The following is an 18,006-nucleotide window of genomic DNA, read 5'->3' on the forward strand; positions in this document are numbered from 1 at the left end:
TAAAAAGGGAGGAAAAGACACACGTCTGCTTGGAAAAGTTGTCCGCCTCTTTTTTTCCCCCCTCCTGTCCAAATATTTAAACTGGAGGTCCTCGCTGGATGATATAAAGACAGAAATGTTTAGATGTGAGGCGGTGTAAAGAGTGACACTGATTACACCTTTATTTCATTAACTCCACCATAGCGCATTTGCTCTGTCCCAGCTTTCACACTGAATCAGTTTCCTCATTCAGAGTAGCAACACAGTAACAAGCCGGGATTTTCCTCTTCACCGTCTAAATACAGGCCCAGTGGTATATTTGTGCAGAGTCATTGCTTCACATTATGTGGAGGGGGAAAAAAGAGGTCATTTATGAAAATTATTAGGTGACCCTAAAACATATTTTATGCTGAACATTTGGAACAGTGTTACATTCCTAGAGGTGCATTTTCTCTCGACTCCACTGCATTTAATAGCCCGTGTCGGAGGTCCGTAACAAGTCTGTAATTGTCAGAACACCCACAGACCCCTCTGTACCTCCCAAAAAGCGGTGACAAATTGTACCCCCCTACTGCTAGTGAACCCTCCCAGGTGGCCACACACAGACATCACATCAGGACTCCCGACACCCACACTTATTGGTTCAACTGTTCAAATGACAAGCCACATGGTTTAGAGATAAATATCCTCATCCATCATGGACCATACAGTCTTGTGAGAAAAACAGGACACCCCATAAAAATCGTTGTCTTTTTAACGTATTTAAACGTCTGGACATTGGATCTTCATCTGAACAATTTTGAGAGATGGATGCAATATAACTAAACAAATACAACTGAAGAAATTTATTTATTAATAAAAATGCAATTGTCTTCTAAGGGCAAAAGTTTGGACACCCCCACATTTACTACTATTAAAAAAGTCTTTAATTAGAATCAGATGCACATCAGCTGCAGATGATTAGAAAATGGTTAGAAAGGACTTTGAAGAGGCTTTTAGCTTGGTTTGGGTTTGATTGTTGAAGTGTGTGGTATCACCATGGCCAGAACCAAAGAGCTTTCTGAGGCCTTCAGAAAGTAGGTGGTAGATGCAGAGGAGTCTGAATAGAGTTTCAGAACAGAAGGGTCTCAGAACAGTTAGCAATCAGCTGTCCCCCCAGCATTTTCAAGAGCAGGCTGGAAGATGAAGCCTTCAACAATAGAAGTCTCCAACAATGCTAAACAAAAGTTATTTGACTACCATTTAGTTCAACATATTTTGTGGCATCCCACAGGGTTCTATTTTAGGGTCTATGAAACTGATGTAAATTTTGGCAATACTGTAGTTGTGAGAGTGAAGACCTGAATGAACTGTGGACCTACTGTACACACAAGGTTTAAGTGGTCCAAAAAAACAAAAAACTCACATTTTATGGGGTTATAAATTGTATATTTTTATATTGGGCCCACCTCCTGAATAAAGTAATCGCACTCGGATGCAGATCAAAACAACCCCACTGAGACCCTTGAGGGGAGGTGGTCTCTGTCCGGTCCCAGAGAATTGGAGCGGTTCATTTGTGGTGAGAATGTGATCTGACCTAGATCCGACCCAACTAATCAGGTGTACTCCGCAAGTTTGAGCTAAATAGCTCCCATTTATACACTTGGTCCCCTATTGATAATTTGCTCAACTGCCACCATCCAGAACACACACACACACACACACACAATCTTGGTGTGTGAGTTTATAGCAGCATTTAACCAAAACTCCAACATTTCACATCAGAACAACATGTAAACAGTCAACAGGACATAAGCTGTTCCTGTGTTGATTAGGACGGTGTGTGAACTGAAATGAAAAGGTACAAATCAGACCTGCTGCGATCAATTATACTGCAATGCCTGAATCATTTACAGTGAAGTCAATGAGGACACAGGGTAGAAATGATCTGTAGAAAGCATGCTCTGTTTATTTACAAGACTTCCCATGATTGACAGTGGCCGGGAGGTGAAAGAATGAACTGAGGATAAACGGGAATGGGGGAGGGAGGGAGGCCGGAAGATGGCCAGCTGTTGCAGGGAGAAATTTGGGTGAGGATTAAAGGAGGAAAATGATAAACAGGGGATTTAAATAAAGATAGGGCCAAAAGGTGAGCTGAAAAACTGGGCAGAGTCCAATGCAGTTGATTAAGCGAGAAGAGGAAAGTAAGGAAGAATGGAAAAATACTATTCTTCACTCATGATACATTCTGAGGATGCAGCTTTTGATAACTCCCATATACCTGGTCCAGACAGTCTGGTGCCTGAGAAAGGAAGAGAGAGAAAGAGAGAGAGAGAGAAAAAAAGAGGCAGATATGCAGAATTTAATAGAGACTTTTGCTTTTATAAATATAGGAGCATTTAATTGCTCTTTAACCAAACCACGCATGCATCCTATAAGTGGATGTTTTCAATTCTTACGGTTTGAGGTGAATGTATCATTGCTTAGTGTATTGGAACACGTCAAGATGTGCACAGAAATTCACATTCCACCGTGGTTTGAATGTGACTACACAGGAAACTAAAGCCAACTACATTTACTGGAAAGTGCATGAGACACAGTGACCCCTACTGGTAGAAAAACAGATTTCCCCACAACTGATGATCCCATTTTATCTTTGAGCATTGGGAAGAAATGACACACACTTACTTGAAAGTGTCTAGGATGTGTGCAGAGTTCGTGTAGTGGGTGAGGAAGAGGTTAACATCTGTAGCTGTCCATTTGTCTGACTTGCAAGGCTCAATAAACTGTGAAAGGTTCAAAAGTGAGATGTCAAGTTAACACCATGAGTAATTTTTGCATCCAGAAATGGATTAATTATTCTTCTTCTCTTTGACACATACCTTTTCTACAAGATCGATGAAGAAATCACGGACATCCTTTGTATTTGTTAATTTGGCAGCAATGTTGACAAGGCCTCTGGAGAGATTCTACAACAAGGAGATATTTTCTTATATTTCAAATGAGAGCCTAAAATGTCTTTATACATTAACTACAAGTTAACTTGCATATTTTTTTTAGATTTTAACAATGCTGTGCAAAAACCATGTATCTCCAAAATGGCAACTTTACAGGAGATGGGGAAAAAAAATCTTAACCTTTAATGGACGTCAATTAAGGGCAATATGATGATGTGTTATTGTCTCGTGATAAACTTTGTTATTGTGATACACAATATGCTTTTATTTGCCTATTGACGAGACGGTCAGTGCTTAACCTTCTGGAGTGTACGAACACGCCAGTGCATCAAATTCAATGTTTCTATTAATATCTTTGTAATAATACAGAGCTGAAATACAGTTGAAACATTTCCTGAATTTGCCAGATTGTAAGTGACTCATTTCCGGAGTTACGAGGTTCTGAAGACGAGACGAAGATACTCTCCCTGTCTAACTGGTGGATTTCTGGTGTCCGTCATCTGCCTCTCATCTGTAATTGATGAATTTCTGCGTCTTTGTTTGAATCTGACTAATGGGCACTCAGAAACTCGTCTTCTGCCTCTCATCATTTATATATACTATTTTATTCAGGCATTCCATTGCTTTTGTGAAGCCGAGACTCTGTTAAACTCATTTCAAGCCCCAGAACAATTTGCCCACATGAGTAAAGGTATGTTTTCACAGGAAATGTTAAAAATATCTAAAGTCTGACTTCAATTTTCCCATAGTGCTCTAGGTCATGTTGGGGAGAGCTGAAGAGAGAGCTGAGACTGTTCTGAATACTCTGCTATAGAACATGTGGGTAATATCTTATAAGCAAGTGCCTTTAAAGGTGAATTTAAGAAGATATAGAAACATTAAGAAAATGCCCTTAGACTCCAGAGGGTTTTAAAATAAAAAAAAAACAAACAAATAAAAAAACACTGGTCAACTGCATGTTTCGTTACAAGCAATGTATTTCTGGTTTAAGTGGATGATGTGCAGCACATTTTGAATAAAATACACTATACTTTGTATGGGACAGTATTTGAATAGTAGCTGTATCATAATGTGTATCAGAATAAATACTGTGTGTGGTGAAAATGTCTTGAAATATTGTAATACAGTATTGTTACTGTGTCCCTAAGATCAACTTAAAAACATTTTATTACATTTTATTATTAAGTATTTTTAAGCATTTCCATTGGGCCATTCATCATGGAATCGTGATACAATGTAAAGAACAACTGGCAGATTCATATGTTGGCAACAAACAAAAAAATAGAGATACAAGGTTTTTGTGTGAAAGTGACAATACATACATAATAAAGAATAACACATAGCAGTCATCTGACATTAAACAATCACATTCTCTTACCTTAAAATTGGCTTCCATCTCATTGAACACTTTGGTCTTTCCCCGCAGAGCGACACACACTAGACTGAGCAGATAGGAAATTGTTTTCTTTAGTCAAACGTTAGAGGGAGTCACAGTGCAGGATTACAGTAGTTTTACAGCAGTCCTGTTTGGATGAATGCCCCCAATTCCTCTCAAGACACATACCTCACTCAACCTCACACCCTCTTATAATCGTATACCTTTTGTGCTGGTCCAGGAGATCCTTGTCTGTGATTAATATTTTCAAATCTTTGAGGTCTTGAAGAAACTCTTTGTCTAGATCCACGTCCATGTCCTCCACCATGTTATCTTAGGGAGTCAGACAGCAGAAAGTTGAAAGAGCAGAGAACTACAGCTTACAGTTATTACAGTTCTTTGACCTAAATGGGCTGGAATAAAGATATGTTAGGCAGTGACTTTAGAGGTTTTATCGGTAAAGAACTGCAGAGCAACATCCCCAAATGAACAACAACTAAATAAAGTCTCTTACCCACAGCTCCAACTGTCCAATAGTTGATAAGCTGCCCAGCACAAAAGGCAAAGTCCTGGAAGGTGAGATACTGAAGCTTCTTCTTCCCGGTCTCAAAGCGATTATTGGCAAAGAATACTATGGCAGCGTAATCCCTGCAAAAAAAGCATTGGCAGAAGATTTTAGCTAAAATTGAGGAAGGCTGGGAGGTCCAAGTAAATTTCACCAACGATATATCAGAACTTGATTGGTGTATCATCAATGTCTTGTTCTTTTTGTGTTAATGTGTTCTTTTTGTGTTCATGTAATGTAAACATTAAATTCATCTTAATGTAAAAATTAAGAATTTGAGTCCTTTTAGGTTGCCTAGCTCCACTAAATGACAATATATGAACGAATATTCAGGTATTGAATGGCAGTTACCTTGGTTCTCCTAGTAGTGGGTGGTATAGGATTTTTTTTTTTTTTTAATGTACTTTAAAAAAAAAAAGACTTTTATTTTAGATATGAATATATTGTTTCACTTTTAGAAAACAGTATGTGTGGCTTTGTGGGTTCCTGTGGACTTAAAGCATAAAACGTCATCAGTTGCAGCCCAAGTACTGCTCCATTTCACCTCTAGTACAGTCCAAAAGCCCAGAGGATGCATCAGGACATTACTTGTGTGGACTTGGCACAGCCAAATATCCCAGAATGCATTACAAACCACACTGCTGTTCCAATTGCAAAATTACCACAGACTTGCAAGCTGAACCTTTCAAGTCTGTATTAAGTACACTAGTCTGAACTTGGCGTACCTTGTATCGAGAATTCCTTCTACAGTAGCTAGCAAGACATTAGTACTAAGTGATTTTGGCATTTGTGATGCGTCAAAATAACACAGCGCTAAAATTTGTCCTGCGCTTTTTTTTGTTGCATAGCGGTATTCCGGTATGTAAGAAACATAGACTGTAGGTCAAATTTTAAACAGTATACCAAATGAACCATAAAGCATAAAGTCCAGCACCATATTACAACTCAAATAGTACTATTAAACACAATGAATAAATTGTGTTAATAAACATTATTCACAAAAATTTTGAAATGAATGTTTCTTTCCGTTCAAATGTACTTGTTTATAGCTTTTGAAAATGTGTACATGCAAATGAGTAAATATTTAAATATTTAATTAATTTATTATTTAATTTTGGTGCTCAGACCACAATGCTGATAAAGAAATGTAATGCGAATGCAAATGTTAAAAAAAATTGTTGCTGTTGTGCAAAGACCTTGTATCTTGTATACAGTGTAAATCTGGCAGTATTGGCATTCATGATGAATAGGACAATAGCAACACTCCAAAATGACTTGGAATACAATCTTTTTACATTAACTCCCATTGAAAGTTAATGTTTTTTTCCTGCTTCTGTAAATTTGCCATTTTGGAGATACATTTTTTGCATGCCAGTGATGATATGATTGTATGAATGTTGCCATAACTGTTGATGATTCCTTTACTTTTCTCCTACACCTGGGGCAAGAACACGTATTACCATTTTTCTCTCTCACCTCGCCAACTGGTCAGGGAGCAAAAAGTGTTGCTTTATGTTTTCCACCAGGGGGCCCTTGAGCTCTTCCACCACTTTGAATACTCGCTTGAAGTTGTCAAACTGTGTCGAAAGAATGGGTAACATATTACTACAATATTACTGTCAAAGTTGATTATTAGAGGTTTTAAATCAGGCTTTATTGTTCCACCAACCTGTCGTCTGCAGCTTTTCAGTGTAATGCTAGTCTTTGCACTGACATCATCTAGATCTTTTTTTGTTCCCTTGGATAGCTTCTTTCCAAGGACTTCACGAACAAAGGCATCATCAAAGGCATAATACCTGATCACATGCCAAAGACAAGGTTAAATGTGCCTAAATCTTGACCTAGAACATATGACAGTCTATACAGTATATACCTCTCAATCAGCATGGCTTGACGATCTGGCGGAATCTGAAACAGGAGCTGGTTAGCCAGCTTAGCTGGATTCTGCAGGAGTCTTTCACACATCTGAAAGGTTCGGAACTGGTCCATAGTGTCACTTAGCAGGACTTCAGCACTGGCCTCACACTCCTCCATTACACCTCCCTCAATGCGCACTTTTACAGCATCGTTCACTTAAAAGGCAAACCATCCCCACACACACACACACACACACAAAAAAAAAATCACTGTCAGTCATTTTAGACAGCTTGTGCTTTTACTCAATTGCATTTTATGCTTCAGGTCTGAAGGTGATATGGTAATATGACTACTGTATGAGGCCTAGCATATTTTTCTCACTGTACTACAAGTGTTACCTGTATATCCATTCAGCCATAATTGGTACACCTCCTTGTCCATGATGGTGGTGTTTCCCACAAACACGTCAAGCTCCACCGACATTTTGACCTCAGATCTAAAAGTAATTAAGAAGCATAACATCCGTTTTAAGTAGGACTGCACACCGTTTCAGCACTGGCATCACAATGTTTGCATGCGCAACAGTAACATCGCAGGATGTGCAATGTAAGGCAAATTTAATTAAATATTACATATACATATACACACACACACATATATATATATATATATATACATATATATATATGTAGTAATACTTAGACATAGTAATGTAGTATATGTAGTAAACATTAGAGAGAGAAAGAAGGAAAAAGAGAGATCGATCTCTCTCTCTCTATCTCTCTCTCTCTATATATATATATATATATATATATATATACACACACACACACACATATATATATATATGTAGTAATACTTAGACATAGTAATGTAGTAATACTTAAACATGAGAGAGAGAAAGAAAAAGAGAGATCTCGCTATATATATATATATATATATATATAGATAGATAGATAGATAGATAGATATAAGAAGACCATTTCCAGCACGTATTATAAGGTGAAATAGCAATAAAACGAACAGATAAAGTTGAGAAGTGGTTATGCAATCTACCTTACAACAAGTACAAAAATTTATCGACGCGCAGGAAAAATTGATACGGTTATAATCTTTACAAAATAATTAACAAAATGTGCACTTACTTACCAAAATGAATATTATTACTGCGTGTGTATGACTGTCACTGAAACATACAGTGAGGCGTGAGTCCGTGGTTAGCCAGTCTGCTAACCAGCAGCAGAAAAGGCTGGAGAGGTAGTGCTAGCTACTGACTACAACTCGCTAGCGAACAACCAACAGTCCATTATTACATTTACTGTCCTCAGTATGATATATGAATGCATCTCACGGGCATTAAACCCAACCACACTCTCCCCAGATAACAGTTGTTGTTGTTAAACATAGCAGGGCACTTCCTGCTCGATGCACAAGCTCATGCGCCCAAGTTATACGTCACATTCGAAGAGCGATGATCTTCATACCATAGGTTTAACCACATGAAGCTACAGCATGATGTGTAGATCGCTGATCCTGGACCGCATTACTCAAAAGCACCCATGATGCTGGAGCATACAGCTGTTTTAGATGCTGAACCGAGACTAGATATACAGTTCTCTCTGTTTTCTTACAAAGGGGAAGACAGTCCTCCTTTTTTTTTTATAATTATACTTTTTGTATTATATTATAAAATATATATAATATGATATATTATTATTATATGCATTTTTTCTTTTTCTCAAACATATTTGTGATAAGAAAATAAAATGAGGTTATCAACACTTCCTCACATATCTTTTCAATTGTTAACAGTATGTAATATAATGATAAGACATCATACAATATCAAACAATGACCCTTTTCCCTCATATTTACTCATCCAAAATTAAGAAGTAGTGAACAGAGCCTCTGTAGCTAATCAAACACAATACTCCAGCAAATCACAGGGGCACTGCCAGGGATTTTGGCCCCCATGAAAAGGTAGTAGACTGGGCCCCACAACTCCAACAATTCTGCCAAGATACTCAATTAATACTCAATACTCAATTTTACAGGGCACCTGTCAACACATGGTGCCCCTGGCAAATCATATTACTCGGTTGCTCTGTACTTGTACATAACTATACTAAAATCCTAACTAATGCAAAGGCTCAGACATTTTTCATAAAGTCCTAAACCATGATTAGCAAATCAGACCTTAGGCATGTCACCAGTTGTAGTTATCAAATTTTCAAGCTTTCAAATTTTTACAGTGTGGACTGTTATTAAAAAAACAGCTGTTCAGGTGAAGATATGAAATCAATATATAGGCTGATAAGACCTCAGGAACTTCATATGACTGCCAGAAACCTGTATGAAATTGTGTCAATAGGGTGGTGCATCATTCTACTGTGTAGCATTTCTTGCATTAACAATATGTTCATTGAAAGAGTCAATAATAAGTGTAAGTAATAAGTGCTGTGGACTAAGACATCAACAATAGAACCCTTTGGCAAAGATTGCATTTAATGAAAAGAGCACCTTGCCAACTGTGAAGCATGGGGTGGAGCTTTTTTGGATTTTTTTGGATTGCCTCTAGTAGAATTGGCAATACTGCACGAGTGGATAGAAGAATGGATTCGACAAAATATTATCAAACACTGGATGCAAATGTTAAATCATCTGTTAAAAGACTGAAGCATGTTAATGTAGAAGAATGGCTTCTACAACAGCATCACAAAGTTTCAAAAAATACCTGAAATCCACCATGAAAAGACTACCTGAAGAGACACAAACTGAAGCTTTCGGAATGACCCGCACAATTGCCGTAAACATCATAGAAAATTTGGAAACAGACTTTAAATGAGCCGACCCTAAGATGACCCAAAAATATCTCAGAACTAGAGACCTTCTGCAAAGACAAGTGGGGGGAATTCCAACTTCAAGAACTGCAAGACTTTAAAGGCTCCAATAAAAAAAAAAGAACTTACAAGCTGTAATTACAGCCAAAAGGGGGGTCCTCACTCTGGAAGGTGCCCAAACTTTTGCACAGGCCACATTAATGGTTTACATTGTTTATAATATATAAGACAGAGTAACTGTGAGTTAGTACTTGCTAATAATCACGTTCTAGGTTTGAATAGCTATAAAGGCTGCATTTACTATAGCCTCAAACACCAAGGGTGCCCAAACTTTGCATAAGACTGTAGCCTGGTTATGGTGAAAAGTGGTATTGCTGTATTGCTTCATAACACTGAAAGTTGTAGATACGTTTATCAGCTTTTTCATGACAGATATTTGTGAGATGGGCTAATATCATAAAGTACTTTACCAAATAATTTTCTCACAGCCTCTTAGAAAGAAAAGTGGAGATGAGATGAAAGCTCTTGCTCCACTGAGAAGCTGGGATGAGTTGGGAATTGCTCAACCCAGCACTGATCTTCCATTTAATTGGACTGGAGTTAGCTTGTGGATGATTCTAAGAAGGATCTGAAGATGTGACAGGCCTGTAAACAAAGGAATCTGATATGACTACAGCTCTAATTCACTAGTCTATTCTACACAAGCAATTCAGTAGTCCCAGTGGTAGCCCAAACCAAGCTTACTGGTACAGTCAAAACATTTCCCAATCAGAAGCCCTGGGTGGATAAAAGCATCCGGGAGGCTCTGAATGCCCGCACTGCTGCCTACAACATGGGACTGATCAGCGGAGATATGCAGGATTACAAGTCTGCGTCATATGGAGTAAGGAAGGCGGTAAAGGAGGCGAAGCAGCACTACGGGAGGAAACTAGAGTCCCAGTTCCAGCAAAACGACTCTAGGAGCCTGTGGCAGGGACTGAGAACAATAACGGACTATAGGAGCCCACCCTGTGGACTGGGAAGTGCAGACTTATCTCTGGCGAACGAGCTAAACACCTTTTATGCTCGCTTTGATGCTGCAGCCGGCAACGTTAACTACAGTAACATCGGCACAGCTGACATAGAGGAGCACGTCAGAGAACAAAGAGCCTTCACCATCACAGAGAGAGATGTACGGCGGGTGTTCAGAAGAGTAAATACCAGGAAGGCTGCAGGACCCGATGGCATCTGTGGTCGAGTCCTAAAAGCCTGTGCAGATCAGCTAGCCGCAGTATTCACGGACATCTTTAATCTCTCACTGACGCAGGGGATTGTTCCATCGTGCTTCAAACAGTCCATCATCGTTCCTGTCCCGAAGAAACCACAGCCAGCCTGCCTCAACGACTACCGCTCAGTCGCCCTCACATCAGTCGTGATGAAGTGCTTCGAGAAGCTGGTGAGAGACTTCATCACATCCACGCTGCCCGACACCCTGGACCCTTTTCAGTTTGCATACCGTCCAAACCGTTCCACAGGTGATGCCATCACTCACCTTCTCCACACATCGATGACACATCTGGATGCTGGGAGGGGTAATTATGTTCAAATGCTGTTTGTGGACTACAGTTCAGCATTTAACACTATTATTCCCTCAAGACTCACCACAAAGCTGGAAGATCTAGGTCTCCACCCATCCATCTGTGACTGGATCTCCGACTTCCTCACTAACAGACCACAAGCTGTTCGGGTAGGCAAGCATGTCTCACCCACCCTGACCCTCAGTACCGGAGCCCCTCAGGGCTGTGTCCTTAGCCCTCTGCTGTACACCGCACACTTCCAGCTCCACCAACATCATTAAGTTTGCTGACGACACAGTTGTGGTGGGCCTGATCTCAGGAAATAACGAGAAGGCCTACCTGGAAGAGATTAGAACCCTGGAGAACTGGTGCCAGGATAATAATCTCCAGCTAAATGCCAGCAAAACGAAGGAGCTGATTGTGGACTTTAGCAGGAAACAGGAGCTACCAACCTGTCCACATCAGTGGAACGGCAGTGGATAGGGTAGAAAGCTTCAAATACCTTGGAGTGACCATCTCTCAGGACTTGTCATGGAGTTGCCACATCAACACCATAACGAAGGAGGCTCATCAGCGTCTATACCACCTGAGACAACTGAGGGACTTCAGACTGCCCTCCAAGGTACTACGATCCTTCTATTCCTGCACCATCAAGAGCATCCTCACGGGGAACATCACAGTCTGGTTTGGGAACAGCACCAAGCAGGACAGGCAAGCGCTACGACGAGTGAGACGTTCAGCAGAGCGAATCACTAGGATGGAGTTTCCTGACCTGCAGTCCATCTACAAGAAGCGGTGTTGGACCAAGGCCAAAAACATTGTGAAGGACCCCAGTCATCCCAACAATGGACTGTTTTCTCTGTTGCCCTCGGGGAAACGCTTAAGAACCCTGAAGGCTAACACAGAGAGAATGAGGAGGAGCTTCTTTCCACAAGCCATCCGTGCCCTGAATGGGGACAGGGACTAGGACACTAAATTAAAATATCTACATACACAAACTGGACCCTCACTTACTACAATACACAACCATGGCTCGCGGAAAACACACTACGGACAATAACGAAAATATTTCTTTTTAACTCACACATACACTCACATACAGATAAATATGTACATATGTATATATATATATATATATATATATATATATATATACACACACACAGACACGCACTATTTCATCTGTGTATATATATATATTTGTATTTTTTTTGCTTATATTTCTATATTTCTATACTTTCATATTTTTATATTTTATTTTTTAACTTAAATGTAACTTGTTCTATTTTTAGTTTTTTATTTTATTTTTCTTTTGCACTTTTGCACTTTACTTCATTAAGTTAAGGTTTAGTTAAGTTTAAATGTAGATCTTTATTGTATAGCTTTGATGTGGGCAGACTGTCATAAAAGCATTTCACTGCAAGTTATACTGTGTATGACTATGTATGTGACAAATAAAATTTGATTTGATTTGAAACCTGTAAAGACTACATACACCACACACTGATGATAATCAGCTGTTCTGGGTGTGTTTGCTTGTTTTTGGTGGATACTTCAAAAAAATGACCTGATGTGCAAACAAGACTATGCAAAAGGCCACACCACTCATCAAGTCACCGAGTGGGTGGAGGAGTGAGGGAATTCAGGGGCGTTTTTTGTTGTTAGCATAATCACCATATTTAAACACCACTGAGAACTTGTGGGACTGTGTTGGGAAAAGTTCAAAAGCCACTATAAGCACTTCATTTAGATCAAGAGGGGGTTTGATTTGAACCCCAAACATTTGGGCCCTCAATATTTAGGCCCTCGACCCACCACAAAGATGACACTTATAACCCACCCACTCATACATATCACTGTATCCTCACTTTGCCTTTTACCCCCCAGCTCTGGTTCTTACTGGCACTAATTTCGGCAATGTTTGCAAGTAATCATTGCATGTGAAATTACACTGTGCTCAATTATATCCCGCTCAAGTCACCGTAAACCGACGGTTTCACAAAATCAGCTGTGATTCAAGGACGTTCTGAACTCTTTAAATAGATCAAACAACTCTTTAAAATAACAACATGGGTAAGTACGCTTTCCTCTGACTCCGATTAATCAAAATAAATCCTCTCCAAATCCCAAATCCCTCTCCGCTCCCAACTCTCCACGTCACTCAAAATGTGCCAAAGCAGCACAAGAGTGAAACTGGTCAGCTGCTTTTTTTTTTTTTTTTTTTTGTTCGACACCTCAGCGTCCTGCATTGCTACACCACCCCTTTATTTCACCTAACAGCTCAGCTCTGTTTCCACCCCCGCCCTTCTAACCCCTGATAACACCCCACATTGTTGTGGTCTTGTGGTAACAATAGTGCTGGGGAGCAGGGCGGAAGGATATGGCCGAATACCATGGATTGATGTACAGAGAGGGCTATTGTAACTCTTTCCCTCATTGTGTGTGTGTGTGTGTGTGTGTAATACAGCCCTTTGTACAGGCATATTTGGGTAGAGCTAGTGGCAGGGAATGAAAAAGGTGGGAGGGTTCTTACAGAGGTCAACTGGGGATCTCAACAAACAGTAAGTTAGATTTGGTGTTTAGCAATGTAACCATGACATTCATGAAGTTTTAGTTTTTGGGGAGATTTTTGGGAATTGAGAAAAGTGGGACCAGGAATGATGGAATGATGTCATTTTGCCTGGGGTGGAAGAGGGCGGAGGGGGGCTACAGCACAGATTCTTACGGTAAGGGAAGACCAAAGGGAAGGAAGGGTGAGGGGAGAGTGGGGGAGGGGGGAGGAGAGAGAGAGAGAGAGAGAGAGAGAGAGAGAGAGAGAGAGAGATGCCAACTGCCTCCACTATCATGGTTGCGTGTGGAGAAGGGGCTGCTCATCCCCAAAGAAAACACATCAAATTCTCCATTTTATAACCCGCGGATGAGGAAAACCAACTTGCACTGAAAATCAAGCCAGCGGATTATCAGACATCTTTTTTTTTTACGTTGCTAAAGCGCAATCTCCAGCTCCAGCTTAGCTCAGCACAGCTCCACGAGGCTGTCCTCCATTTTTCTCCTCCTCTATTTTTGTCAGTTTATCCGCATGTTCTTCAGGTTCACAGCGCCTCGTTGAGAGAGCCACGCTCGGGTGTTTTCTTCGTCTGATCGGTCCCGTGGGAAGACGAGCTTTTTCCTGGTGCTAACGCGATTTCCCAGGGAGCAGTGGAATGAGGTGGGGAGGCAGGCAGGCAGGGCGGGGAGAGACGGATGCGTGTGAGGAGAGAGAGGGAGAAACGACAGAAACGCGGACATCGTGATTCCTGCCAGCGGTGCATGAAGAGAAAGGATGCACAATTCACCGTTAAACTGAACCTCCACTGCTTTCACCCGTCGACCTCTCAGGACCGCGTTGGGCATCGCGAGTAAGCTGGGCAACCGTGCTGGCATCTCGCCGTTGACGACAGTTAAGTTAGATAGCCGTCAGCAGGCAGGCAAGACACGATGCTAATCCATGCTAGTCCATAACCGCTGCATTGTAAACAAAACAGGCCGGCGGCCAGCAAACTCCGGCTGCCCTTCGTTCAGGGTTTCGTTCAGCCGAGAGAGGGCTTACATGAGGATGAGGATGAGGATGCTCGACTGGGATTGTGTAACAGCCGCGTGAGGCAGGCAGGAGGTTGAAGAAGGACGTGGAGGAAATGCGCCGTGTCTCTGAGGCCTGGCATCGAGGTTCTGTTGGCAGAGAGATCCATGTTGGAGGAGCCTGACTGACAGTGCATGTGCCTCTTCAGTGTGAGGAGCTGAGGAGATCCCCGGCTCGCTGCTCTGCTGTGTACTGCTCTAATATGCAACATACTTTACTGGTTCACTGATTGCAGCTTTTTAAAACATATTATTCATATTTCTAAGAGGACAATCAAATCTGCAAATTCTACTTTCAGGACCCCCACTAAAAGCTCAAGCGCGATGGGGAGCGACGGTGAAATTCTGAACCGGGAGTTGGCGAAGCTGTCTGATGAGGACTTGCTGGCCTGCTCCAAAGAGGAGCTTGTAAACCGGTTGCGGAAAGAGGAGTCAGACAAGATGTCAGCGCTCATCCAGCGTGGCCGCCTCATCAAGGAGGTGAACAAACAGCTTCAGGGACACCTGCTCGAAATCAGGGAGCTCAAAGCCATCAACCAGCGGCTTCAGGAGGAGAACCAAGAGTTGCGGGACCTGTGCTGCTTTCTGGACGACGACCGGCTGAAGGTGAAGAAGCTGGCCAGGGAGTGGCAGCTGTTCGGCCACCATGCCGCTAAGGTGATGCGAGAGGACCTGGGCGGCTACCTGAAGAAGCTGTCCGACCTGGAGCGCATGCAGGACGGCTTGGTGAAGGAGAACCTGGACCTGAAGGAACTGTGCCTGGTGCTGGAGGAGGAGTGCGTGAGCAGGAGCGATTCGAGCCCTGGGGGCTCCACAGAGCTCAACCTCCCATGCATGGTGGCCCGGGACCTGGGGGATGGCAGCTCGAGCACGGGAAGCGTGGGCAGTCCAGACCAGCTCCACCTGGTGTGCTCGCCAGACGACTGAAGAGCCATAGCACTCCCCCCCCCCCCCCCCCCCCCCCCCTGCCTCTCAGAGAACAACCTGATGGAAACTGACGTGGTCCGAACCTAGAGGAGCAAGGTGGTTTCGCGAGTTTTGTTGTCGTCCAGCCTACATCTCGACCACTTCAGCTGGACGGACGTGATGGAGTTAGTTTTTTTCTGACATTGACGATGCCCATTAGGCACTATTCTTTCCTCTTTTGTTGTTTTCTTTTCTCTTTAAGGTGTTGTTTTTTTTTCTCCCGACTTAGACGGACTTTCTTAATGTGAATGATATTTCTTTACCATCGATATGAGACATGATAGGAATAGTTTTAAGCTTTAAACTTCTTATTTACTTTTACTATCTGCCATTGTATTTGTATCCATTATTTAAACGTAAAAGTATTAAGATCACTGGGATGTTCCCCCTCTCCTTACTAACAGGGGCTGTAAATAGAAGACAAGAGAGTTCGGAAAGATGTGGACTTTTGAAACTTTTGGGGGAAAACATGGGAAGTACCAATCAAACTGCTGACTCACACCAGGTTTTACTGTGCACTGAACTGTATTTCAAGTGGGCTGATGTTTTAATGATGCACTAGACAGGGCTGAAATGAATCTCGATGAAGATTCGCGTTTTTTAAACTGCATAGAGCCATAAAATGATCTGTTTGAGATCATGCACAAACAGCACTGAATCATTTTCCAGGGTGACTCGAGACGAACAGCATGTAAAGTGCTGCTCAAAACCGAGGCCTCCGGTTTGAAAAATGATTGGATTGCCCATTACTTGGCAGTATTGGTGGGGGCCTTCGCAATGCCTCATTGAAACTGCACATCCAGAAACAGTATATTTTTTCCACTTTACGATGTACTGGCTTGTGTAGTGGGGTTTATTACACTAGACCAGCTTATTGAGTACTGCACTGGACCACAGTTCAACTCTTCATACATTGAACCAACCTTATGATTTACCTGCACACGCTATACCAAGCTTTTTTTGTGTTTGGTTGTTGCTTAGATTGGATTTTACTAGACTACTTGCTGCGTTTACACACTGGCAACCGGTGGACGATACAATGACGTATGTGAATTTGTAATATTGTTATATATATATATATCTCGTTACTATGATTATTTTTCTTCAACTTACTGTATTTTTGCTTACCACATGGGCCATTATGCATAACCATGTTTTTGCTTAGACTTCCTTTTCAATCGGTATATTATAATCAGTATTACTTTCAAACGACTGGATTTCTTCTGTTTAGCGCATCAGACTCTTGATTCCTGTCTTTGTTTCTGGCTGTACTCTTTGAGCCGTTTGCTCATTGTGAGTGGGAGAGCTTTAAATACACTTGACTGAGACACCCAGTTCTGTGATGGTCTTTCTTGTGTGCTAAAAGCCATCTCAGCATCAACATTGCAGACATGGCGAAAGGCTTTACAGGCCTGCGTACGGTCAAGAATGTTGATTGGCGTGTATGAAGAGTCTGGTCTGTTGGAGGCCCAAAGACATAAGTGTTCCGCGTTGTATTTTTGGCTTGCTGTTTGCACAGCAGCAAGGTCAGAACAGTAATACTCTTAAGTGGAGTGTACAGAGGTCCTTTTATCAGCGTGTGCCCTCATTGGCTCTTCAGCACAAACTCCCTCTTCACTATCTCAATCATATGTTCGCCAAGCTTTGAGTAAGAGCTTCTCTTTAGATTAGCGGGTGAACAGAAGACTCTGTGTGTCTGCAACAGGGTCACCAAGTTTATTCAATTTGCAATCTCTGCTAGTAAATATTGCCCTCGTCTCGCTGATTCGGCTCCCTTTTTTTAGCTCCATGACCGGTTACTCTAAAGGTTGTTTGTGTATGTGCTTCATTAACATGCCCTTTACATGACCTCACATACACATAATGTTCATTACTTTATTCCTATACACCGATTAGCCAGAACAGTAGCACCACTGACAGGTGAATGGATATACTAGTCTGAAGGTGAACAGTCAGTTCAGTCAGAGCAGAAAAAATGGAAAAGCATAGGAGCCTAAGCCACTTTGACAAGAGCTAAATTGTAATAGCTAGACGACTGGGTCAGAGCATCTCCAAAACATCAGGCAGGTCTTGTAAGGGTCGGTTCCTGGTATACAGTGTTCAGTACCTACCAAAATTTGATCAAGAAAGGACAATCGGTGAACTGGCAACTTGATGGACTTAAAGGATCTGCTGCTAAGGTCTTGCTGCCAGATATTACAAGATGCATTTAGAAGTATTGTGGAGTCCATGCCTCGAACGGTCAGATCTGTTATGGTGGCACAACTAATATACTGGCTGATCGGTGTATTCTGAAACAAAGTAGCACAAAGAC

The 18,006-nt window shown here is 41.6% G+C and overlaps 2 protein-coding genes across 2 annotated transcripts; one reads left to right on the forward strand and one right to left on the reverse strand.

Moving 5' to 3' along the window:
• Positions 1-1,902: 1,902 nt before the first annotated feature.
• On the reverse strand, positions 1,903-8,200 carry fibpa (fibroblast growth factor (acidic) intracellular binding protein a). Its single transcript, XM_072663232.1, has 11 exons — positions 7,862-8,200; positions 7,111-7,208; positions 6,729-6,927; positions 6,525-6,651; positions 6,332-6,432; positions 4,805-4,938; positions 4,515-4,623; positions 4,294-4,357; positions 2,841-2,927; positions 2,647-2,744; positions 1,903-2,260 (listed from the first exon to the last, which is right to left on the reverse strand). Exons 2-11 carry the CDS (start codon positions 7,193-7,195, stop codon positions 2,191-2,193), a joined length of 1,074 nt encoding a protein of 357 aa, XP_072519333.1. The 5' UTR covers positions 7,196-7,208; positions 7,862-8,200; the 3' UTR covers positions 1,903-2,190.
• Positions 8,201-13,902: 5,702 nt separating this feature from the next.
• Positions 13,903-17,026, forward strand: ccdc85b (coiled-coil domain containing 85B). Its single transcript, XM_072664107.1, has 2 exons — positions 13,903-14,916; positions 15,026-17,026. The coding sequence occupies exon 2, from the start codon at positions 15,051-15,053 to the stop codon at positions 15,651-15,653; it is 603 nt and encodes a 200-aa protein (XP_072520208.1). The 5' UTR covers positions 13,903-14,916; positions 15,026-15,050; the 3' UTR covers positions 15,654-17,026.
• The last annotated feature ends 980 nt before the right edge of the window (positions 17,027-18,006 follow it).

Source organism: Salminus brasiliensis, chromosome 19 (assembly GCF_030463535.1).
Source record: "Salminus brasiliensis chromosome 19, fSalBra1.hap2, whole genome shotgun sequence".
NCBI classification, from domain to species: domain Eukaryota; kingdom Metazoa; phylum Chordata; class Actinopteri; order Characiformes; family Bryconidae; genus Salminus; species Salminus brasiliensis.